This window comes from Pseudophryne corroboree, chromosome 10 (assembly GCF_028390025.1).
Source record: "Pseudophryne corroboree isolate aPseCor3 chromosome 10, aPseCor3.hap2, whole genome shotgun sequence".
Classification (NCBI taxonomy): Eukaryota; Metazoa; Chordata; class Amphibia; order Anura; family Myobatrachidae; genus Pseudophryne; species Pseudophryne corroboree.
Window position 1 is genome coordinate 96,719,844 of NC_086453.1, and position 27,179 is coordinate 96,747,022.

General features: G+C 46.0%; 1 protein-coding gene across 16 annotated transcripts in view; it reads right to left on the minus strand.

Annotated features, from left to right (window-relative positions):
* PHLDB1 (pleckstrin homology like domain family B member 1) overlaps window positions 1–27,179 on the minus strand; it is a 280,745-nt gene that overhangs the window by 125,250 nt on the left and 128,316 nt on the right. For all 16 annotated transcript variants that reach the window (XM_063942622.1, XM_063942623.1, XM_063942612.1 and 13 more), the window contains 2 exons: window positions 21,925–22,048; window positions 12,931–13,101 (listed from right to left, as the gene is read on the minus strand). In XM_063942622.1, coding sequence (XP_063798692.1) covers window positions 12,931–13,101; window positions 21,925–22,048 — 295 coding nt within the window. The remainder of the gene's footprint in view (window positions 1–12,930; window positions 13,102–21,924; window positions 22,049–27,179) is intronic.

Genomic DNA, 27,179 nt, shown 5'->3' on the forward strand with positions numbered 1-27,179 from the left:
TATTGCTCACGAACCAGGGACCCTCAGGCGAGGGTAGTAGATGCACTGACTTCGCCGTGGCCTTACCGGCTGGTCTACCTGTTTCCTCCGATTTCATTGCTCCCAAGGGTGCTCAAGCAAATCAGGAATCAAGGACTCCAGGCAATTCTGATTGCCCTGGATTGGCCTCGGAGGGCTTGGTACGCGGATCTTCTGGACATGTCCATCGAAGACCCTTGGCCTCAGCCACTAAGAAGAGATCTTCAACAAGGAACGTTCGTCTACCCGGACTTACGGCGGCTTCGTTTGATGGTATGGAGGTTGAATGGAATATCTCAGCTCACAAGGGCCTTTCCAAAAAGGTTATTGCTACCATGGTGCAGGCCAGGAAACCTGTGACGTCAAAGCACTATCATCATATCTGGAGGAGATATGTCTCTTGGTGCGAGGACCGCACCGGAGTTTCACTTGGGACGGTTCCTCTGTTTCCTGCAGGCAGGTGTGGATAAGTGCTTGCATCTGGGTTCCCTTAAGGTCCAGATTTCAGCTCTCTCGATTTTCTTCCAGAAGAAATTGGCAGTATTGCCAGAAGTTCAGACCTTCTTGCAAGGGGTGCTTCACATTCAACCTCCTTTTGTGCCGCCCACGGCACCCTGGGACTTGAATGTAGTGTTGGAATTTCTACAGTCCTTCTGGTCTACTTGGTCTTTTATGAGGACAGAGCGGAGCTCAGGACTAGGCAGCAGTTCCTGCCAAAGGTCGTCTCTGCATTCCACTTGAATCAACCTATTGTGGTTCCATCAAGTTCTGGCACTTCTGCTCCTCCAGAGGTATTGGATGCTGTGCGAGCCTTGAAGATCTAGTTCAAAAGAACGGCTTGGATCAGAAAGACGGATTCCTTGTTCGTGCTATATGATGTGCAGAAAAAGGGTTGCCCTGCTTCTAAGCAGTCCATTGCTCGTTGGCCTAGGCTTACTATCCAACAGGCCTATGTGTCGGCAGCCTTACCTGTTCCACAGTCTCTGAAGGCCCACTCTACAAGATCGGTGGGGTCTTCCTGGGCGGCTGCCCGTGGAGTCTCGGCCTTGCAACTATGCCGAGCTGCTACCTGGACGGGGAAGAACATCTTTGTGAAGTTCTACAGGTTTGATACCCTGGCCAAAGTGGATTCCCAGTTTGGGCAGGCGGTGCTGCAGACGTCTCCGCACATTTCCAACCATTCTGGAAGCTTTGGGACATCCCCATCGTACTAGATTCCCCCAATATCCCTTATGGATGCTAGAGAAAATAGGATTTAAATTGCCTACCGTTAAATCCTTTTCTCATAGTCCATAAGGGATATTGGGCGCCCGCCTCAGTGCGTTGACTTTTCTGCAGGCTCTCTTTTCTATGGTTACCTGTTCAGCTGTTGCTGTTTGTTACCAGCCATTTGCTGGTCGCTTTATGTTAGTGGTGTGCTTGTGCGTAAATCTCACCACTCGTTGTTTGTTCCTTCTCTCAAGTATGTCCTTTCTCCTTCGGGCACTATTTTGCCTATAACTGCCTGGGGGAGGGGGCATAGAGGGGAGGAACCAGCACACTCAGTTGAAGAACTTTAAAGTGCACCAGCTCCTTTGGACCCATCTATACCCCATCGTACTAGATTCCCCCAATATCCCTTATGGACTACGAGAAAAGGATTTACCGGTAGGTAAATAAAATCCTATTTTTTTAGTTTCCAGGCCAGGGGCTTCAATAAGAGCCTGTCCCAGCAATCAATAAGAAATAAATTGATTGTATATGCGATAACCATACTTCCTAGTTCTGAACCTTGCTGCGCTACTGTGCATGCATTGACATCCGTTGTCATATGTAAAAGCGGACAGCACAAGGACGGGATTCCTCTTGTGAAAAAATGTGCGTTATGTAGCCCTTAGACTACAATGGCTAAGGACACCTGAAGATGGTGTTAGCTCTAGGGGCCAAGCTATTCTGGAGCTTGGTAGATTTTACTATGGGGCTGCTGTTGTCTTCTTTTCTATTTTTTTTTTGTTATATATATAATTTTATTTGTATTTCTCTAACGTCCTAGTGGATGCTGGGGACTCCGTAAGGACCATGGGGAATAGCGGCTCCGCAGGAGACTGGGCACAACTATAAAGAAAGCTTTAGACTACTGGTGTGCACTGGCTCCTCCCACTATGACCCTCCTCCAGACTTCAGTTAGATTCTTGTGCCCGGCTGAGCTGGATGCACACTAGGGGCTCTCCTGAGCTCCTAGAAAGAAAGTATATTTAGGTTTTTTATTTTACAGTGAGATCTGCTGGCAACAGACTCACTGCAGCGAGGGACTAAGGGGAGAAGAAGCAAACCTACCTAACAGGTGGTAGTTTGGGCTTCTTAGGCTACTGGACACCATTAGCTCCAGAGGGATCGACCGCAGGACCCGACCTTGGTGTTCGTTCCCGGAGCCGCGCCGCCGTCCCCCTTACAAAGCCAGAAGCGTGAAGAGGTCCGGAAAATCGGCGGCAGAAGACTTCGGTCTTCACCAAGGTAGCGCACAGCACTGCAGCTGTGCGCCATTGCTCCTCATGTACACCTCACACTCCGGTCACTGATGGGTGCAGGGCGCTGGGGGGGGGCGCCCTAAGGGCAATATAAGACACCTTGGCTGGCAAATCTACATCATATATAGTCCTAGAGGCTATATAGATGTAAAAATACCCCTGCCAGTATTCCAGAAAAAGCGGGAGAAGTCAGCCGGAAAAGGGGCGGGGCCATCTCCCTCAGCACACTGGCGCCATTTTTCCCTCACAGCTCCGCTGGAAGGAAGCTCCCTGGCTCTCCCCTGCAGTCTGCAAGCTACAGAAGGGTAAAAAAGAGAGGGGGGGCACTAAATTTAGGCGCAGGATATATATATATATATATATATATATATATATATAAAAAGCAGCTATAAGGGAAAACACTCATTTATAGTGGGATCCCTGTGTTATATAGCGCTCTGGTGTGTGCTGGCATACTCTCTCTCTGTCTCCCCAAAGGGCTTTGTGGGGTCCTGTCCTCTGTCAGAGCATTCCCTGTGTGTTTGCGGTATGTCGGTACGGCTGTGTCGACATGTTTGATGAGGAGGCTTATGTGGAGGCGGAGCAGATGCCTGTAAATGTGATGTCACCCCCTGCGGGGTCGACACCTGAGTGGATGGTGCTGTGGAAGGAATTACGCGACAGTGTCGACTCCTTGCATAAAAGGTTTGACGACATACCAAATGTGGGACAGCCGGCTTCTCAGCCTGTGCCTGCCCAGGCGTCTCAAAAGCCATCAGGGGCTCTAAAATGCCCGCTACCTCAGATGGCAGACACAGATGTCGACACGGATACTGACTCCAGTGTCGACGACGATGAGACTAATGTAACTTCCAGTAGGGCCACACGTTACATGATTGAGGCAATGAAAAATGTGTTGCACATTTCTGATGTTACCCCCGGTACCACAAAAAAGGGTATTATGTTTGGAGAGAAAAAACTACCAGTAGCTTTTCCTCCATCTGAGGAGTTAAATGAAGTGTGTGAAGAAGCGTGGGCTTCCCCTGATAAGAAGCTGGTAATTTCTAAGAGGTTACTAATGGCGTACCCTTTCCCGCCAGAGGATAGGTCACGTTGGGAAACATCCCCTAGAGTGGATAAATCTCTCACACGCTTGTCAAAGAAGGTGGCACTACCGTCTCCGGATACGGCCGCCCTGAAGGAATCTGCTGATAGAAAGCAGGAGGCTATCCTGAAATCTATATATACACACACACACAGGTGTTATACTGAGACCAGCTATTGCTTCAGCATGGATGTGCAGTGCTGCAGCTGCATGGTCAGATTCCCTGTCAGAAAATATTGATACCCTAGACAGGGACACTATATTGCTAACCGTAGAGCATATAAAAGACGCACTTTTATACATGAGGGATGCACAGAGGGATATTTGCCGGCTGGCATCCAAAATTAGTGCAATGTCCATTTCTGCCAGGAGAGGGTTATGGACTCGGCAGTGGACAGGAGATGCAGATTCCAAAAGGCATATGGAAGTTCTGCCTTATAAGGGTGAGGAGTTGTTCGGGGATGGTCTCTCGGACCTAGTTTCCACAGCTACAGCTGGGAAGTCTACATTTTTACCCCATGTTCCCTCACAGCCAAAGAAAGCACCGTTTTATCAGGTACAGTCCTTTCGGCCCAATAGGGGCAAGCGGGTTAAAGGCGCGTCCTTTCTGCCCAGAGGCAGAGGTAGGGGAAAAAAGCTGCAGCATACAGCCAGTTCCCAGGAGCAAAAGTCCTCCCCCGCTTCCTCTAAGTCCACAGCATGACGCTGGGGCTCCACAGGCGGAGCCAGGTACGGTGGGGGCCCGTCTCAAATATTTCAGCAATCAGTGGGCTCGCTCACGGGTGGATCCCTGGATTTTTCAGATAGTATTCCAGGGGTACAAGCTGGAATTCGAGACGTCCCCCCCCCCCCCCCCCCCCCCCCGCCGTTTCCTCAAATCTGCCTTGCCAACCACTCCCTCAGGCAGGGAGGCAGTGTTACAGGCAATTCACAAGCTGTATTCACAACAGGTGATAGTAAAGGTACCCCTACTTCAACAAGGACGGGGTTACTATTCCATAATGTTTGTGGTACCGAAACCGGACGGTTCGGTGAGACCCATTTTAAATTTGAAATCCTTGAACACATATATAAAAAAATTCAAGTTCAAGATGGAATCGCTCAGGGCGGTTATTGCAAGCCTGGACGAGGGGGATTACATGGTATCACTGGACATCAAGGATGCTTACCTGCATGTCCCCATTTACCATCCTCACCAGGAGTACCTCAGGTTTGTGGTGCAGGATTGTCATTACCAATTCCAGACGTTGCCGTTCGGTCTATCCACGGCTCCGAGGGTCTTTACCAAGGTAATGGCCGAAATGATGATACTCCTTCAAAAGAAGGGAGTTTTAATTATCCCGTACTTGGACGATCTCCTGATAAAGGCGAGGTCCAGAGAGCAGTTGTTGGTCGGGGTAGCACTATCTCGGGAGGTGCTACAACAGCACGTCTGGATTCTAAACATTCCAAAGTCACAGCTGGTCCCTACGACACGTCTACTGTTCCTGGGGATGGTTCTGGACACAGAACAGAAAAAAGTGTTTCTCCCGGAGGAGAAGGCCAAGGAGCTGTCATCTCTAGTCAGAGGCCTCCTAAAACCAAAACAGGTGTCGGTGCATCACTGCACGCGGATCCTGGGAAAGATGGTAGCTTCCTACGAAGCGATTCCATTCGGCAGGTTTCATGCAAGAACCTTTCAGTGGGACCTGTTGGACAAGTGGTCCGGATCGCATCTTCAGATGCATCGGCTGATAACCCTGTCTCCAAGGACAAGGGTGTCTCTGCTGTGGTGGCTGCAGAGTGCTCATCTTCAAGAGGGCCGCAGATTCGGCATACAGGACTGGGTCCTGGTGACCACGGATGCCAGCCTTCGAGGCTGGGGGGCAGTCACACAGGGAAGAAACTTCCAAGGACTATGGTCAAGTCAGGAGACTTCCCTGCACATAAATATTCTGGAACTGAGGGCCATTTACAATGCCCTAAGTCAGGCAAAACCCCTGCTTCAAAACCAGCCGGTACTGATCCAGTCAGACAACATCACAGCGGTCGCCCATGTAAATCGACAGGGCGGCACGAGAAGCAGGACGGCAATGGCAGAAGCCACAAGGATTCTCCGATGGGCGGAAAATCACGTGTTAGCACTGTCAGCAGTGTTCATTCCGGGAGTGGACAACTGGGAAGCAGACTTCCTCAGCAGGCACGACCTCCACCCGGGAGAGTGGGGACTTCATCCAGAAGTCTTTCAAGTGATTGTAAACCGTTGGGAAAGGCCACAGGTGGACATGATGGCGTCCCGCCTAAACAAAAAGCTAGAAAAGTATTGCGCCAGGTCGAGAGACCCGCAGGCGATAGCTGTGGACGCTTTAGTGACACCGTGGGTGTACCGGTCGGTTTATGTGTTCCCTCCTCTTCCACTCATACCAAAGGTACTGAGGATAATAAGGAGAAGAGGAGTAAGAACTATACTCATTGTTCCGGATTGGCCAAGAAGAGCTTGGTACCCGGAACTTCAAGAAATGATGTCAGAGGACCCATGGCCTCTACCGCTCAGACAAGACCTGCTGCAGCAGGGGCCCTGTCTGTTCCAAGACTTACCGCGGCTGCGTTTGACGGCATGGCGGTTGAACACCGGATCCTGAAGGAAAAGGGCATTCCAGAGGAAGTCATTCCTACGCTGATTAAAGCTAGGAAAGAAGTAACCGCAAACCATTATCACCGCATTTGGCGAAAATATGTTGCGTGGTGTGAGGCCAGGAAGGCCCCAACGGAGGAATTTCAGCGGGGCCGTTTCCTGCACTTCCTACAGTCAGGGGTGACTATGGGCCTTAAATTGGGTTCCATTAAGGTCCAGATTTCGGCTCTATCGATTTTCTTCCAGAGAGAACTGGCTTCACTACCTGAAGTTCAGACTTTTGTTAAGGGAGTGCTGCATATTCAGCCCCCTTTTGTGCCTCCAGTGGCACCTTGGGATCTCAACGTGGTGTTGGATTTCCTAAAGTCACATTGGTTTGAGCCACTGAAAACCGTGGATTTGAAATATCTCATGTGGAAAGTGGTCATGTTGTTGGCCTTAGCTTCGGCCAGGCGTGTATCAGAATTGGTGGCTTTGTCATGTAAAAGCCCTTATCTGATTTTCCATATGGATAGGGCAGAATTGAGGACTCGTCCCCAGTTTCTCCCCAAAGTGGTATCAGCTTTTCATCTGAACCAACCTATCGTGGTGCCTGCGGCTACAAATGACTTGGAGGCTTCCAAGTTGTTGGACGTAGTCAGGGCCCTGAAAATCTATGTTTCCAGGACAGCATGAGTCAGAAAGACTGACTCGCTCTTTATCCTGTATGCGCCCAACAAGTTGGGTGCACCTGCTTCAAAGCAGACTATTGCTCGCTGGATCTGTAGTACGATTCAGCTTGCACATTCTGCGGCTGGACTGCCGCATCCTAAATCAGTGAAAGCCCATTCCACGAGGAAGGTGGGCTCTTCTTGGGCGGCTGCCCGAGGGGTCTCGGCTCTTCAACTTTGCCGAGCAACTACTTGGTCGGGGTCAAACACGTTTGCTAAATTCTACAAGTTTGACACCCTGGCTGAGGAGGACCTAGAGTTTGCCCATTCGGTGCTGCAGAGTCATCCGCACTCTCCCGCCCGTTTGGGAGCTTTGGTATAATCCCCATGGTCCTTACGGAGTCCCCAGCATCCACTAGGACGTTAGAGAAAATAAGAATTTACTCACCGGTAATTCTATTTCTCGTAGTCCGTAGTGGATGCTGGGCGCCCATCCCAAGTGCGGATTGTCTGCAATACTTGTATATAGTTATTGCTTAACTAAAGGGTTATTGTTGAGCCATCTGTTGAGAGGCTCAGTTGTTATCATACTGTTAACTGGGTATTGTATCACGAGTTATACGGTGTGATTGGTGTGGCTGGTATGAGTTTTACCCGGGATTCAAAATCCTTCTTTATTGTGTCAGCTCTTCCGGGCACAGTATCCTAACTGAAGTCTGGAGGAGGGTCATAGTGGGAGGAGCCAGTGCACACCAGTAGTCTAAAGCTTTCTTTATAGTTGTGCCCAGTCTCCTGCGGAGCCGCTATTCCCCATGGTCCTTACGGAGTCCCCAGCATCCACTACGGACTACGAGAAATAGAATTACAGGTGAGTAAATTCTTATTTTTTTATTTTGTACAAGAATATGTCCGAACCATTATGTCTAGTAATAGAGATATACAAAAGTATAATAGACATGTTAAAAAGGGCTTCTCGAATAACTAATCAAAAAGAGACATTGTAACAAATAAACCTTACATATCTGTACGAAGGTATCAAAATAAAGAACATGGGTTAGGACACGAGGGAGAAAGGCAGGTGGTCTGTTACTTACTGTCCATTAATGTAACTACTTAATAAACAAGTTGGTATAGTCTAGGAGTGGAACAATTGGTGAGATACAAGACACCAACGGCCAAATTAGATAGAGTGAGAGTTTCAAAAAGTGAGAGATTTGGTAAGGCTGTGCAGGTTTTTTTAAAGTGGCAATCATTTACACAGCAAGATCAACCTGGTTTTGTAGTGTAAATGATTGCCACTTTAAAAAATAACTGAAAAAAACGTACCAAATCTCTCACTTTCTGAAACTCTCACTCTATTACATTTGGCCCCTAGATGGTAGGAGTGGGCTATGTCCAGCGCTTATAAGCTTGCAGTTGCATAAGTCTTAAGCTGGGTACACACTACACCAACTTGACGGCATTGTGCCAACAGAGCGGCTAGCTCAGGTAATCTTATACACTTACCAATCAGCTGCTCGATATGTTGGTCCTCATATCACAACAGTGTGGGCAATTGAATTTGTCCACCTAGCTGTACCGTCAGTCCCTGCAGCCGATGTACGCAGATATATCGGGCATCGGCTGTACTGCAAAGCCAGTGCAATATGTCTGGGAACATTGTCATCCACAGACATAACGGGTGTACACATCCACCATGCTGCTCGCGATAAATAGGCGGATATATCACCCAGTGTGTACCCAGCTTTAGAGGTCTTAAATTCTAACCACGGACTCCAAATGGCACAAATTCCTCTTCCTCTAAAACCCATAGGAGTTCATCCATGGCAATACAGAAGTCTAATATATGAAATCATTCTTTACGCATGGGTGGGGAAATGGACCTCCAAATGCACGCAAATTACTGTTTTAGTAGTGCTATTAAGGTGTTTTAGTAGCGACTTCCTATAACCAGCTGTAGATCCAGTAGACAGGTTCAAGAGGCAGAAAGAGGGATCAGTAGCAGTGTCTCTGCCTAAACTTTCTCCCAAAAGGGATATAGAACTGGACAATTCTGACTTTTTTTTAAAGGGGCAATCACTTACAAGACATGGTTTGTAAGCGATTGCCCCTTTAAAAAAACATCCGAGTTCAGCCAGCATCCCGCACGGCAGCCAAACTTAGGCGTCATTACGTCCAGCCCATGGCCTCATAAGGGGTCAGCAGTCTGCCACAGTCCCTGCTCTGAACAAAATGCTGAACTGCAGATAACGCCAAGCTTCAGAATCGTCCAAAGACCATGTGGCCTGGAGATCACCAAAAGAAGACACACTGGCAGCACCCACCAGCTGGCTCACACATATTACCCCCATCTGTCAGCACACTCAAAAGGTAGATTTCGATATGCCTGGAGGAAAATCAGGGTTATCAAACAAAGGGGCCACAGGCGAAATTATTGAGGAAACCCAAGTATCTCCATAACTTGTTCCAGCAGGTCAATGTGGGGTGGGGGATGAACTGCCAAGTGAATATCAATATGATGTCATCTCCAAGCGTCGACACAACAGAAATACTGCACACAGGTGCAGTGTGAAAGGTGCCGACGCAGGAATAACACTACGTTCCAAAACCCGGATCAGACCCAGCATGTAGGTGGTAAAAAGGGTGTAAGAGAAACCCAACAAAACCGTGGCAAACATTGATGCTACAAAGGTGAAAAACTCTCAGTACATGGAATGGTGCCACATGTATAGTTATACAGATTGGGTAATAGATACAGAAAGAGGAATCAAAGACTCAGTCGTACTTCATAGACAAATATGTTACTAATACATATCTAAACCATCTATTCTTTTGTTTAAACACTATTGTTTCTGTTAAATGCACACAAACTCCCAAAACCAATCCAACAAAGGGCCCAAGTCAGACCTGATCGCTCCTCTGCGAGTGTGCAAATGCTTGAGTACGCCGTGCGAAAACTTGGCCAGACAGCGGACATCTGCAAATCCAGTGGCATCTCACTCCCCATCGAATGATTTTTCCACTCTGTGCCTAGGCCCGGACTTACTCCTACAGTGCGATACAATCAGGCTGATTGAGGCCGGAGCTGACGTCACACACCCTCCCTGAAAACGATTGGGAACTCCTGCAATTTTCCTGATACTCCCAGAAAATGGGCAGTTACCACCCCCAAACGCCCGCTTCCTGTCAATCAGCCTGATTTCACCTAGCGATAAAAAAAATGCATGTTGGCCTCATGCCTGAGCATTACGATCCGTACGCGTACGCAGTCGATTGATAATCGTCCGCTGTTCGATTTCACACAGCTTTAGGCCCAAAGAACATTTCATATTACATTACATAAACCAAATCTAATAGTGGTAGAGAAAACCGTACAGAGCAAATAGCCCTGCAGGGTAAATATACAGATGTGATACTAATGGTAATTCTTTACTAGGGCAATTAATAAGAGATAAGGTTGTTGTTTATAAATATTAAGCAGTGTAATCATTATAATATACAATGGGAGCTCGCGGGCCCAGGGATACGAACTTAGGTGTAGGCCTTAAACCCAATTGCATAGCTACCAAGTATATATTCTTAATAAAACTTTGAATCTAACAGTGTTGCACACAGGTCTATGTAGATTTCTAAAGATGACCCAGCATAATTTTAAAGCTCAGTCCCCTCTCCGGACATAGGGGGTAATTCAGACCTGATCGCTAGGGTACGTTTTTTGCATCCCTGCGATCAGGTAGTCGCCGCCTACAGGGGTAGGGGGAATTCGCTGTGCAGGGGTGCGATCGCATGTGCAGGAGAGCTGCACAAACGTCTCTGTACAGCCCAGGACTTACTCAGCCGCTGCAATGATTGGGACCGGAGCAGACATCACGAATCCTCCCAAAAAACGTCGGGCCCCTCCTGCGTTTTTCCAGACACTCCCTGGAAACGGTCAGTTGCCACCCACAAATGGCCTCTTCCTGTCAACCTTCTAGCGATTGCCGGAGCGATCGGATTTTTCGCACCCTCCCGGCGCTCCCCGGCGCTGCGGACCATCGCGCCTGCGCATTGTGGTGCATATGCATGCGCAGTTCAGACCTGATTGCCCGCTGTGCGAAAACACACAACAGCGATCAGGTCTGAATCGTTAATTAGAGAATTTGCAAATGGAGTGCTTATCGAACGACTGCACATGTGTAGCGTACACATTGCGCATGCGCGTGGGGTAACAGCGACAGAAAATGCGTACAGATCGTAAACACAGTGCAGCCACTCTTTGACTGACAGGAAGCCGGCATTTCTGGGCGGAAAAACTACAGTTTTCTGGACGTGTCAGAAAAAACGCAGGCGTGCCCAGACGTTTTTGAGGAGGGTCTCTGACGTCAGTGCAGACCACTTTCAGCCCGTCTCAGCCATAGATTAGTGGCAGCCTCAGACCTACTCACATTTGCTCAGACGGCAAAGACTCTTCGATGTTCCAGGATTTGCGTATGCATCTGCGAGTGTATATCGATCTGCGATGCATTCGCATATTTGCACGGGGCACTTATTCTTTCTGTCAGGGCGGCACCTTTCTACTAGCAGACAACTGCAATTTCTCACTTTAATGATCCATGCTGAATTAGGCCCATAGGGCCTTTTTCAGGTTTGTTAGCAAACTAAAAAAAGTTAGCAATTGGGCAAAACCATGCTGCACTGCAGGTGGGGCAGATGTAACATGTGCAGAGAGAGTTAGATTTGGGTGGGGTGTGTTCAAACTGAAATCTAAATTGCAGTGTAAAAAAAAAAGCAGCCAGTATTTACCCTGCACAGAAACAATATAACCCACCCAAATCTAACTCTCTCTGCACGTGCTGTATCTGCCCCACTTGCAGTGAAACATGGTTTTGCCCAATTGCTAATTTTTTTTGTTTGCTAATAAACCCGATTAACCCCCATAGGACTGAATTCAGAGTTGTATGCATCCCGATGTTTCGCTGATTGTTTGAGATCTGCAGATACTGCACTGCGTATGTGCAGATCTCACAGAATGAAGATTGTCTTCAGACGCAGCACTCGGATCTGCAATGCCGACAGTGGGCGTCTTTTGCCGTCCAAAGACGTAGCTGCTGTGCTTTTAGCGTACAACATTGAGTCAGGCCCATAGATCGCTTCCGGGGTCCCGGTATGATGCCTAGTATGACAAAGATTCACAGGGGGTAATTCAGACCTGACCACTGCTGTGCGTTTTCGCACAACATGTGATCAGATCTGTACTGCGCATGCATATGCACCGCAATGCGCAGGCGCGACGGACTGCAGCAACGGGGATTGCCGGTCCGCGGCGGGATGGTGCGATAAATCCAATCGCACGGGCATTCGCAAGGTGATTGACAGGAGGAGGCCGTTTGTGGGTGGCAACTGACCATTTCCAGGGATGGTCCGGACAAACGCAGGTGTGTCAAAGCGTTTGAAGGGAGGGTGTCTGACGTCAGCTCCGGCCCCGATCAGCAAGAAGCAATCGCAGCGGCTGAGTAAGTCCTGAGCTGAGCAGAGACTGCACAAAATCAGTTTGTGCAGCTCTGCTACACATCCGACCGAACACTTGCACAGCGAATTCACCCTCCACCTGTAGGCGGTGACTATCTGATCGCAGGGCACCAAAAAACGCAGCCCAGTGATCAGGTCTGTATTACCCCCTCAACTCCTTAAGCCATACACAGACTTCTTTGTGCTTCACATCCCCTTCCTTATACATGGATGCAGATGGAAACAGATGGTGAATGAGGTAAACCGAAGGTTAATGGCCTTCTTTCCTAAAATCTCACATTGATGGAGCTGGACAGAATCCCAAGGGGGTGAGACCCCAAAACATTAGTGCTCACTTGGGAGTTCCCTGCTGTTGTATTTTAATTTTATAACAAAAGAACCCCTTTGTGTCTAAAAAAAAAACCAATATAAAATCTGATTGGGTTGAATAAAAACTTAATATTAAGTAATTGCCAGTGAAAGTGTTCCGGAGCACAGCCATAAAATGAGAACAATCATATAGATGCAGAACATCTCCGGTCTGCAGGAGGTTATCAGATTTTAGCTTACCTTGTGTCAGTCTGGTGGGTTGAGTAACTGAAAGCCCATCAACAGCACATGGATTACCACAGGGATGAAGGGTGAGAGCGCCATGGATATTCTCAATGAAGCAATGTTCTGCTGCAATACCAGGACCTCGTAGGAGAATATCCTTGGATGCATGACCTAAAATGGTCCTCCCTATGACAGAAGACAAAATACTGAGACTACAGGAAAATCAGCATCATGGGGTAAAAGGGTATCATGTCAGCTGCAACCTTGGGTAGCAGGATAGCTAGGTACAGCTCATATAGATGATAGAAATCTGGTCCTGATAGGTAGTCAACATTTCCAGCTCTTACTATGGGGGGAATTCAATTCTTGACTTCAACAACATGAGTCATTCCAACACTAAACATCAGATCCTGCCGGCAGCAACAGTTTTCCCTCGCACCTCATAGAGGTTGAGGGAAAAATTGCGATGTTGGCATTACCATTATTGCCCTTTATGTGCGCAGCCAGACATCACGGCAATGCCCGGCAACACTTTCCACAGACTTAAATTACCCCCATGACACCAATTATCTCTGTCCTTTATCACTAAACGTCTTTTGCAAATGTACTATACTTCTTTACTATATACAGTAGCTGTTGGGATGGACCTTGTATACTGATGTGTGTTAAGGTTCTTAAGCGATTTTTTGGATTCAGTCATGAAATTCGTGAATAAATGGGTAACTGCTGAAAACGCAAAACTTGATCTAGCGATTACTCGTCTCTGAAGTTTCAATCTGGTGATTCTCTAACACAGCCAGAGCCATCTTAGTATACCTCTAACACATCCACTGCCATCTTAGTATACCTCTAACACATCCACTGCCATCTTAGTATACCTCTAACACAACCACTGCCAACCAGTGCCATCTTAGTATACCTCTAACACAACCAGTGCCATCTTAGTATACCTCTAACACAACCACTGCCATCTTAGTATACCTCTAACACATCCAGAGCCATCTTAGTATAACTCTAACATCCAGAGCCGTCTTAGTATACCTCTAACACTTCCAGAGCCATCTTATTGTACCTCTAACACATCCAGAGTCATCTTAGTATACCTCTTACACATAAAGAACCATCTTAGTTTACCTCTGATTATACCTGAGGCACGCAAAGCATAATCCCCGATAGGTGCCGGCATCGGGGACAAGCTCCGGCTTATCAGGACTAATTGTATAGCCCCCAGCGAACCAATTAGCCGCGGCAATGGATACCTCCCTCAGTCTCTCTCTGGGCCTCCTCAGATACACCCCCAACAAACTCCTTTAGTTTCACTTTCATTCTTTGGCTGTGCTCGTGTTGCTTACATTTGCAAGCTACTGGGTTCTAAATTTCTCCCACTCAGTGGCTCAATGAAAGTTATGTGTAAAGGGGATACCCATGTAAGTCCAGGTACAGGGGCCTTTAGTGGGGTATCACATAGAGACTTGTCAGACTTGCAGATTAAAAGCCATTCTATTCATGGTGCTTTTATAGAAACAACATTCAATTAACATAATTTACTAGAAACAGACCACTGTTAAATAGAAGCTATTGTATTCATAATCATTTACTTGTGATACTCTATTTGTTATATAAAGCACAATTTAATAGTTAACATAGAGACAGACCACAGTGGATTATAAAATATTCTATTCTCATTTATTTAATGGTGCTGTTACAGGACCAACATACACCTGACATCATAGAAACAGACAGCTGGGTTAGTTTCACTTTGTGGGTTTATGATTAAATATAAAGTGATTGGTAATTGTTATGAGATTTTTTTTTTATATAAATTGCATTCCCTCCAGCTGCACCTTTTTGGCAGGTACAGTACCTTTTTTTATGGTCTGTACCGATTATTGGCTCTCCAAACCTCCATTGAAAGTATAGGAAAAGGGGTGTGGCCACGCCCCTTTACCCATGGCCACGCCCCTTTTTGACTTTGTAACAATTTTTATGTGTAAAATGTTGGAGGGTATGAAATTGTCTTGTTTGTTGTTCTGGTATGCAGTTAAATTACCAGGTCACCACCGAGCCCGAAGCACAGAGCGCGCGAAGGGACACTCTGTGCTCGCTGCCAGGATTCTGGCTGTCGGGTTCCTGGCAATGGTCTCCTGACCACCAGGATCCCATATCGATCCCCTTGTTCTGTATTTGTCTATTTGAGGTGTGTTTTCCATATAGTCTTTTTTTTTGTGTTAATCATAATCCTCCATAGCTTAATTGGATGATATTCCTGTCAATCAATTGTTGCTTGTAAAAATCAATTAATTTACCAGCTGTTTCAGCAGACACGCCTGTCTGGGGCTAGTCATTTCTTTCGGTGGGTTTGTCGTTGGTTTTATAGTAGGGTTTTCAAGACGGCCGCATCAAAAATCCAGGGTTTCTATTCTATTCTTTCTATGGTCTACAACCTTGATGGTGCTCTGTTATTCAATTCTGTTCTAACCTATTCTGAAGTGTGCTTTCTCAGTGATTTTGTGTCGGTTTTATCCTTAGTAAATTGGTGGATTGCATTACCACCGTAAAACCGCCAGGGTTTACAATCAGCTGCTCTGTAAATATTGCCCAATTATACGCCTTTACCGCCTAAAACCCGGGTCTGACCAGGGTAACTGAACATGTGTTTCAATCACAGCGGCTTGAAACCAGGTTCATACCGCAGGCTGGACATGGATTAGTGGTTGCTCTTCCCTTTGCTGGCTCTTGGAGATGACATCATCTCCAAGCACCAATAAGCCGGCTCTGCATAGGGTTTTAATGGGACCCGGATCAGATGACCAGGGTTAACCGTTTACACTGCACCCTTACAAGTGTTGGATTCCCAGGTTATTTTCAGGGACCAGTCACAACCTGGGTAGACCTGGCAATAATCCGGGTTATTGCGGCTGTGGAACATGGTTATAACTCAGGTTTTGGATACAATATAACAAAAAAATTAAGTGCTGTTTATTTTATACTGCTTTTTTGTTCATTTTTATATGGGTACCAAATATTATGCAGTGTATATATTGCAGTGCAGTTCACATCTACAATATGTACAATAATGAAGATTATAAGATTCAGTCAGACAATATAGAGCAGGGGTATTTAACACGCGGCCCTCCAGCTACTGTGTGGGACTACACACCCCAGCATGTGCTGCCATAGATGTAGCATATGCTAATAACAAAAATGTGGCAGGGCATGCCAGAATGTCAAGTTCTACAGCGGCTAGAGCGCTGCATGTCAAATCCCCCCTGGTTTAGAGTAAGGGTCGGCAACCTTTTGCTATCCGTGTTCCAGCTAAGATCTAGTCAGTCTCAGTGTGCCAGTTCTATCTGTGCTATATTCTATTCTTTTCTTATGTTGTCGTGTTAATAACAGATTATTCAGAATTTGGTTTTTGCTTCTTAGAAAACAATATTTTCTGTCTACTTGTGTAATGGCACTTGCAGCACAACATGGCAACAGTTAGTGAAAGTAGTCCCGCAGAGTATTTGGCCAGCACCCAGTGCAGTTTCTCAGGGTGCCTCCGGTTGGCTGTGTGCCCTGGTGGCCACATGTGATGGTAGTTATTTTAGGGGCATTGAGATAAGGAACCCACCTTGTGATATTTAGGGACAGTACAGTATTAGGACTTTCAGTTGCAGATACACTGGGCATTCGAGTAATTACTATCACTACAGTCTTGGCAAGAGGGGATGCCAGAAGGAGTAATAACGTTTGTAACTGTGTGTAATTGTCTTTTGGAAGTGGCAATGTCCTGTTTGCTTGTTACTTATTGTATTATGAAATCTTTTGCCAATATACGTTGTTCACGCAACTCTTTGATGATTTTGAAAAACATAAATCCTCTACATTAACTCAGTTTCCCGAACTCCACCTTTACAGTCAACTCAAGGGGGTAGATGAATTAACCTGGAGAAGGCATAGGGAAGTGATAAACCAGTGATAAAGCAGTGTTAAGTGTAAGGTGATATACACCAGCCAATCAGCTCCTATCTGTTAATTTACATATGGGAGCTGATTGGCTGGTGTGTTTATCACCTTGCATTTATCACTGGTTTATCACTTCCTTATGCCTTCTCCAGGTTAATACATCTGCCCCAAGGTTTTAAGAGAATTCATGATTGGGTCCAGATGGTTAAATGAAATTGATTGAGGCAGTAACTAATGCCGCTTTCACATAGCAATGCCGGGTCGCACCCGGGTATTGGAAACGGGTCCTTCCCAGGTGCGACCCGGTATTGGACCCGGTATTGGAACCATTCAGACTGGCTTCCCGATACGGCAATATGCTGTGTCAGGTTGCCATCGGGGGCGGGGACAGAGGCGGCATCGGGGGCGGAGGCGGCGCTGGGAGATGAGATCATCTCCACACCGCCTCTTCCTGTACTGTGAACGGGTCCCGGGTTGCATCAACCCGGCAACCCATTCACACTGCACCTGACCGGGGAATAACCCTTCTTTATTCCCGGGTTCAAATAACCGGTCAGGCGACTTGGGAATCCGGCAGTGACCCCTTTCACACCGCACAGCGACCCGCATCGACCCGCCAATATACCAGGTCGATACCGGGTTATTTGTGCGGTGTGAAAAGGGTTAAAGTCACCTGGGCTCAATCATGGATATCCTTAAAACCTGGAGTGTACAGATTTGTCCTCCTACATCCTTGCTGCAGTCATGTTAAACGGCCCTTTTACTTGCGCCATGCCGCGGTATGACTCAATAGCGCTGAGCGTCTTTATGTGCGACTTTTTCATTCAAATGTATCTAAGTCGCATTGCTATGCTTATGCTGATTAAAATGATATGCGGCATGCCTATATTCTGTGTGTGACTGTGGCTGCATCTGCATACAAAATGCTATGTTACAGGGCCCGATTCAGACTTGATCGCTGTTGTGCGAATTCGCAAGGTGGACGATTATTGATCGTTTACGCATGCGTACAGATCGTAGTGCGCACGCATGAGGCCAAACTGAGAAAAAATCCAGTGACTTTTTTGATCGCTAGGCGTACGCAAGTTGATTGGCAGGTAGGTGGCATTTGGGGGTGGTCACTGGTCGTTTTCTGGGAGTGTCAGGAAAACGCAGGCGTTCCCAAGCGTTTTCAGGGAGGGTGTGTGATGGCCCCAATCAGCGTGATTCTATTGCACTGTAGGAGTAGGTTCTGGGCTATGCACAGACTGGAAAAAACATTCGATGGTGAGTGAGTTGCAAATGGATTTGCAGCTGACAGGCGTTCGCAGAGATTTTCTCAAGGTGTACGCAGACTTGCACGGGGCGCGTTTTCTCTCTGAGCAGCGACTATCTGATCGCAAACCTCTGCAAATTCGCAGAGTGGCGAGCAGGTCTGAATTACCCTCTGAATTACCCCACAGTGTTCTCCTGAAAATCACTGTAACATAGCATTTCATATGCAGATACAGCCGCAGTCACACACAGAATATAGGCATGCCACATATAATTTTAATCAGCATAAGCTGCCTGTATGTCCTAGTCACATAGCGATGCGAATAAGGTGCATTTTCGGCAAAAAAGACGCCTGACGTTTGAATAGCTGCCCGGGAGCTGCCAGCTGACTCACACCAGGTATCTCCTGCTGCATGGCGAATTGAGGCAAGATGTATGAGGACACACCTGTAATTGCGAAGTTTTGGAAACTCTGCATTAACTCCTTATTTTCCTTTGGGATGGTTTTACTAAATTATTAAATTGACCCATATACAGTTGCAAGAAAAAGTATGTGAACCCTTTGGAATTTCCTGGATTTGTGTATAAATTGGTCATAAAATGTGTTCTGATCTTCATCTAAGTCACAACAATAGACAAACACAGTCTGCTGAAACTAATACCACACAAACAATTATATGTTCTCTAGAGATGTGCGGCTGGAACTTTTCGTGTTTTGTGTTTTAGTTTTGGTTCTAATTCTACTTTCGTGTTTTGGTTTTGGCTTGGTTTTGCCAAAACCACCCTTTCGTGTTTTGGTTTTGGATCTGGATGATTTTTGGGGGAAAAACATAAAAACGGCTAAAATCACAGAATTTGGGGGTAATTTTGATCCTACAGTATTGTTAACCTCAATAACATTAATTTCCACTCATTTCCAGTCTATTCTGAACACCTCACAATATTGTTTTTAGGCCAAAAGGTTGCCCCGAGGTGGCTATATGACTAAGCCAAGCGACACAAGTGTGCGGCACAAACACCTGGCCCATCTAGGAGTGGCACTGCAGTGTCAGACACTGGTCAGCTGGAATTACACGTTCAAATCACTGGAATTGAATGGCAAAATCACTGGAATTATACTGCAAAATCACTGGAATTATAATGCAAAATCACTGGAATTATACGTCCAAATCACTGGAATTATACGTCAAAATCACTGGAATTAAATGGCAAAATGGAGGTTGAGGGCTTCCATCGTCATGTGCAGCTGAACCATTAGTCATGAACATAGGCCAGGGCCTTAGCCGTTCCTTGCCACTCCGTGTCGTAAATGGCATATTGGCAAGTTTACGTTTCTCCTCAGATGATTTAAATTTATTTTTTGGGGTCTTTTTACTGAACTTTGGCTTTTTGGATTTTACATGCCCTCTACTATCACATTGGGCATCGGCCTTGGCAGACGACGATGGCATGTCATGGTCTATGTCATGGCTAGTGGCAGCAGCTTCAGCACTAGGAGGAAGTGGTTCTTGATCTTTCCGTATTTTATCCTCCAAATCTTTGTTCTACATTATTTTTCTGGAGTTATATAACACAATATGCGGCACAGGAGTGACTGATGGCTGATACACAGGACACTACCACTGGTCTGATGCAGGACAACACAGCAACACTGTAAGGGACTTGTTGTTATTATTATTATTATTATACGGCAGCAGTGGACATATGGCAGCAGAGTATACCACTGTGACTGCCTGGTCACTGGAATGACTGATAGCTGATGCACAGGACACTACCACTGGACTGATGCAGCACAATACACCACCACTGAACTGATGCAGCACAACATAGCAGCAATGGACATATGGCAGCAAGAGGACACAACCACTGTTACTGGACAAATACAGCACAAGACACAGACACTGAGAGAACGGAGACACGCCTCTCTGTACACTCTCCAATGCCGGAGTGAAAATGGCGGCTACTCGCGGCTCCTTATATGGAATCCAAACCCCGCGAGAATCCGACAGCGGGATGATAACATTTTGCCTCATTCTGGTTTCAGAGTCAGGCGGGAAAACCCGAGCCTGACTCGGATCCGGGCTCGAATGGTGAAGTCCGGTAGGGTTCGGTTCTCTGAGAACCGAACCCGCTCATCTCTAGTTCTCATGTTTTTATTGAACACACTATGTAAACATTCACAGTGCAGGGTGGACAAATTATGTGAACCCCTAGGCTAATGACTTCTCCAAGAACTAATCTGAGTCAGGAGTCAGCCAACCTGGAGTCCAATCAATGAGACGAGATTGGAGGTGTTGGTTAAAGCTGCCATGCCCTATAAAAAACACACCAGTTTTGAGTTTGCAATTCTCAAGAAGCATTGCCTGATGTGAACCATGCCTCGCAGAAAAGAGCTCTCAGTAGACCTACGATTAACGATTAAGAATGGTTGACTTGCATAAAGCTGGAAAGGGTTACAAAAGTATCTCTAAAAGCCTTGATGTTCATCAGTCCACCGTAAGACGAATTGTCTATAAATGGAGAAAGTTCAGCACTGTTGCTACTCTCCCTAGTAGTGGGCGTCCTGTAAAGATGACTGCAAGAGCACAGCGCAGAATGCTCAGTGAGGTGAGGAAGAATCCTAGATTGTCAGCTAAAGACTTACAGAAATCTCTGGCACATGCTAACATCTCTGTTGACGAATCTAACATACGTAAAACACTGAACAAGAATGGAGTTCATGGGAGGATACCACGGAGGAAGCCACTGCTGTCCAAAAAAAACATTGCTGCACATTTGAAGGTTGCAAAACAGCACCTGAATGTTCCACAGCACTACTGGCAAAATATTCTGTGGACAGATGAAACCAAAGTTGAGTTGTTTGGAAGAAACACACAACACTATGTGTGGAGAAAAAAAGGCATAGCACACCAACATCAAGCCTCATCCCAACTGTGAAGTATGGTGGAGGGGCATCATGGTTTGGGGCTGCTTTGCTGCCTCAGGGCCTGGACAGATTGCTATCATCGACGGAAAAATGAATTCCCAAGTTTATAAAGACATTTTGCAGAAGAACTTAAGGCCATCTGTCCACCAATTGAAGCTCAACAGAAGATGGGTGGTGCAACAGGACAACGACCCAAAGCACAGAAGTAGATCAACAACAGAATGGCTTCAACAGAAGAAAATACGCCTTCTGGAGTGGCCCAGTCAGAGTCCTGACCTCAACCCGATTGAGATGCTGTGACATGACCTCAAGAGAGCGATTCACACCAGACAACCCAAGAATATTGCTGAACTGAAACAGTTTTGTAAAGAGGAATGGTCCAAAATTCCCCCTGACCATTGTGCAGGTCTGATATGCAACTTTAGGAAACGTTTGGTTGAGGTTATTGCTGCCAAAGGAGGGTCAACCAGTTATTAAATCCAAGGGTTCACAAACTTTGTCCACCCTGCACTGTGAATGTGTACATGGTGTGTTCAATAAACACATGAGAACATATAATTGTTTGTGTGGTATTAGTTTCAGCAGACTGTGTTTGTCTATTGTTGTGACTTAGATGAAGATCAGAAAAATTTTATGACCAATTTATGCACAAATCCAGGAAATTCCAAAGGGTTCACATACTTTTTCTTGGAACTGTATTAATTACTTCAAGAAGGACAAGTACAGCTAGCCACTGAATACTTAGTACATTTAGTGTATTACTGATAAACCATACACCATAAATATGCACTATGTAATAACATAAATCTACATTAATGTGGTAGAGGAAATAGTCGTGGGGTGAGTAATATACCAATATTTTAATAATATATAAATACCTTCTTCCAGGGGCAGGAGAGTGATGGCGGTGCTCAGCCTTCCGCTTCCGAGACTCACAAGATGGGGTTTCTCAGTTTGTACCTTCAGAGCCTTTCCTGTGTCTATGAAATCCAGAGGTGTGCTCTGTGTGTGACACAAAGTCAAACAGATACTTTATGGTAGACAGTAACAATATAATGCATATATTTTTTTAGTATCTATCAGTATACAACATATACAAATTCTTTGATACATATCTCTTATTTAAAATGCAGTGAAGTGATGGTTAAAAAGTCTGCTCTTCAGCCCAACAATACCGTAATACAAGACGTTGTACCATAGGCATAGGGTTGGGTACGAAATCCCACCAGTGAGAATCCAGATGGTCAGAGGAATCCCAACAGTCAAAATTCTGATGGATCCCTGTAAGTATATATACCCTACCTATAACTCACCACACTCTACCTATAACTCACAAATACCGCAGCCTAATCCTAACCTCCCCCTATTGCAACCTAACCTCCCCTCCCGCAGCCAAACCCTAACCCTTCCCCAAGGGCCTAACCTTAACCCACTTACCTGCAGCGTAACCCTAACTCTCCTCCTAGTGTCTAACCCTAACCCCAATACTTACCTCCGGGATCCATCGTGATTCTGACTATCAGGATCCTGCTGTCTGGTCCTGATTGCATCCCAATAATATGCTGTACTTTACTATTTTCTAGCATTTGAAATGGCACCCACTAGTTTTCTCCCTTCCAACAGGTTCATGCAATTGTTCACACCTCTCCTGTAATACAGTGCACATCCTTACGCATAGATCCCCTGTAATGCAGCTCACACAACCCCTGTAATGAAGCGCAAACTCCCTGTAATGCAACACACATCTCTAATAAATCAGTACACTTCCTTGGGCATAAACCAGGGCCCTAGCTTTCTCGGGCCCCAGTAATGTAGGAGGCGTTACCTAGTCATGCCCCCTTTAAGTAATTAAGAATTAGGGACCCCCAGTGACGGAGAAGCCTTGTCAATCGGCCTGGGGGCTTAACCCTATATCTGCAGATAAACGCAACTAAGATCTCCGTATTATCTGACTATTATGTAGTAATATTTTTCACTCGGTGTGCATTAGGGAACACATTGTTTTTTCCTACACAGAATTACCCCTCCCTTTTAGCACCTGAGTGACATCACAATCTGATTGAGCAGCTTACCATTTTTTGCATTGTATTTAGAGAGGCATGGATGGGTCAGTATTAGGAGGGATTGCTGACTCCAGAGTGCCATAGGAGAAGCTAGGGGTATCTCCAGGTAAGCTGGCTCTCAGATGCTGTAGGAGCCATTACCATGTGGCCTTACACTGGGAATTTAACCCAGACATATTTGTAATTATTTATGGGGTGGGTGTGGGGTGCGGTGGCCCCTGTGTCAGTATGGCTGGGCTGCTTCAGGTCGGCACACCCTAACACTTTATTAACACTTATGATTTTCCCTATCACTTTATATATATTTTTGTATTATTTTAATCACACCACTTACATAGCACTTCTGTGCTTCTTATTAACCCTTATTAATTCTCACCTGTGTGCTGACCTGGGGTAGCCGACCTGTGCCGATGTGTTGGGGTCCTGCACCCCGGACCCATACCTAGTATTAGGGACCCCCAGTGACGGAGAAGCCTTGTCGATCGGCCTGGGGGCTTAACCCTATATCTGCAGATATACGCAACTAAGATCTCCGTATTATCTGACTATTATGTAGTAATATTTTTCACTCGGTGTGCATTAGGGAACACATTGTTTTTTCCTACACAGAATTACCCCTCCCTTTTAGCACCTGAGTGACATCACAATCTTATTGAGCAGCTTACCATTTTGTGCATTGTAATTAAGAATAGCAATAACTTTTTACACGTCGTGAAACAATGCTGACCTGTACAGGGGGGCACCATGTGCCTCTCAGCCAGGGTCAAAACAAGGGAAGGGGCGCGACCACACTGATGTGCCGGGCCTATTGCAGCCCAGCACACAGCAGCGTATGCTGGGGTGGGGAGAAGATGCTGCTGCTGCTGCTGGTGGTGATAGATAAGAGGAAAGGTGGGGAGGGGGGTTTGTCACGCAGACCCGGGCCCCTTCAAGAAGCCTGGGCCCATAAAATGTAAAGATTATACTATGCCAAAGTTTTCGGCATTATAGGATATTTTATGGTATGTGCAATTTATTGTAATGTATGAGATAATTACATTTTAACTTAACCATATGATTTAGAATTGACTTGTATGCCAATATCCCTGCATCTGATGAAACTGCTCCAATAGACAGAGAAACGCGTAGTGTACTATTTCACCAAGGGATTCGGGTCTACTATATAGCCTACCTCAGCCCAACACTGTTGAACACTGCATCAGCGAGTAAGACCCAGGGGCTCTAAATTATACTATTGCTTTTCCCGGCAGACATTGGGAACTTCTAATTGTAAGTGATTTTTCTGACTTCATTTACCATGCATCAAATATGAATAATATTGAATGTAGCAACATACTGATTGGTCTTGCTGGAATTATATGAGTGCTGGAGCTTGTCTTATGCATTAACTCTGTAAAAGGTTGAATCAAATCAGAACCACTAACGTGTTGCTTGGGGTTCGGTATGTGTTACTGCCGCATGGGATGCTGAGCGGTAGAATGCTGACAGGGGGGCGAGCAGAACGAAGGCCCTTGCGGTTTTGCTGCGATAGCCAAGCTGCGGGCTTGGTGGCTATGCTACGTTCTATTCTCCCTCTATGGGGGTCATGGACACCCACAGAGGGGAATTCGCCTACCTCGCCGGTATACCGGCAGCGTTATGGTGCCCCTTCGGGATCCCGGCATCGGTATTGTGACATCCAGGATTCCGACGAGCGGTACAGTATTTGCTTGAGCTTGCATTAGTACTAAATTGTGGCTGTTATTTAAAAAGCATTGGATTACACAACTATTGTATGCATTATTGAGTGCAAATTAATGTTAGAATACATAAATTCAGTGTTAAAATTTGAAATGTATTACTAATTATAAAGCAATTTAAGTGTTAACGTATACAACAATACAGCAATTTCCATATAAAAGGTTTAACATTTTGCGTATTAAGGTTTTTATTGGTGAAATAAATGTGTATTTCTATATTACTAATTTTTAAATGATAAAATAATGTAAACTATGGGGACCTTGTCAGCACTTCTTTTAATACATTATTTCTTGGTATCACACGTAAATAGGGTCCAATTGCCCTATTGGACAGCAGGAGACAAAAACCTCTTTTATAAGCAAATGAGTGCTCTATTTTTGGTGTACTACAAGGAACTACTACGACTCTTGGCTCTTTTTCTTTATCTACTTATGAGATTAGCTGGTAATTCCACAAAAACTATTATACACTAGATAAATCCAATTACCCTGGGCTGTTATAATTAATCTGTAAATACCTGCACTTTGTATGTGAAGGCACATGCATCTATTGTACATGAAAGCATCAATATTGTAGTGACTGAAGGGTTTAACATGTAGTTCCTTCTGATGGGAAGAACTGACTGTTGTAGACAATCACAAAACTCTACGTGCCTACTCCCTCGGAATGTCCAAAAGACATACAAATTTAAGATAGAGCAGGACACCCTGCCATCATCACCAGTTTGGGTGTTAATGACTCCAGAAACTTGAGGACGCTATCTGCCGTTAACGAGATACCCAGACGGCAGGCCCCATGTAGATGCCAGTGCCACCCATACTCCTTCAGGTCCCACCCCCCTCTGCCATCTCCACTGAGTGCTGAGCTCAAAGATCAATAGCATGCTGCACACAGTCCATCCATTGAGCACACTGCTGTGTGACTGCCGACACTACAAGAAAATGTGTATATCATGAGCCGGCTCTCTGAGATGTTACCACCCTCTACACACATCCTGCAATAACAGGGACTGCAGCAGATATCGGAGAGGCACAGCGGTTCCCGTAGGATTCTGATAGCGACCAATAGCGCAAGCTGATTCCGGTGGACGTTCCTGCAGGCAAACATTGTAAATGCAATCATTAATACATCTCAACCTAGGGCTTTTAGATTCTAGGTACTGTTCTCTTCCTCTTTGAACGGGATGTAGTTATGATCCCGGCGGTCAGCATACTGATGCCAGGATTCTGCCCGCCAGAATGCCGGCAGGGGGGCCAGGACTATTCGCACTCGTGGGTGTCCACAACACCCACAGAGTGGGAATAGCCCCTGCAAGGGGCTTTGTTGCGCTCGCCTCCCTGCCGGCATTCTGGCGGCCGGGATCCTAGTGACGGTATGCTGACCGACGGGATCCCGACCGACGGTCACCTGATCCCAACCCCTCTGAACATATACTTCAGATTTGGTGCAGCCAAGAATGCAGAAACCTGCTTTTAATATTTAATTAAATGTATATAGGCATTCTGTGTGGCACTGAGAGCTAATACTTGCTGCAACGGCTGAAAAAAGTTGTCATCTTATTTACTTTAGCTGTGACCTATCGATAAGAGCTAGCACCATATCCATTTCCCAGGCTTTCCAAACTAAGCGGCCATAAGAAACAAGCGATACAGTAGTTACCAGGAAAGAGGTGCTGCAGTAGCTACACTGACACCCAGCAGTAAGCAGTTCCAGGTGCCAGTGAATGAGCCTGGTCGCGGCAGCAACTAATTTCCTACAAATGTGACTGTGACACCGTCAATCAGTGAGTGTGTGCAGTGGTGGAGTATTGGCAGTAGGAGTGGTCAGTGACGGCAAGTTACTGTCAGTAAGAAAACCCAAAAACTATACTTTATGACTGACTGACTGACTTAAATAGTTTGGTGTTGGAGCGTCGTACGCTAGGATTGAAGTAGAGTTGTAAGCAAGACCATTTTGTGGATGTATCATGCACCATAGCAGAGCATACAAAACTATGAACGATTATCGTAATTCAGAGTAGTAGGCAACTCAAGGACATGCCCACTTGAGGCTGAAGGGTGTAACCGAGAGGTAATGGGCATTTACACGTAAGCTAAGTTGAGTAAGGCGTGCTGTGATCATGTAGACAGAATTACGAGTTATGATGATGATCTGAGAGAGCAGGTTACCCTCCCAGATTCTGCCCACTGGTCATTCTTAACGAATTGCATCATCATAGCCGGCCCTCTACGCTTCATGGCATTTCATCACAGGGGGTGGGGCAAAATAACAGGATATGCCTGCCCCCACCACCTGCATTTCACTTTGGAAAGTCTACTTTCCCAGGGCCG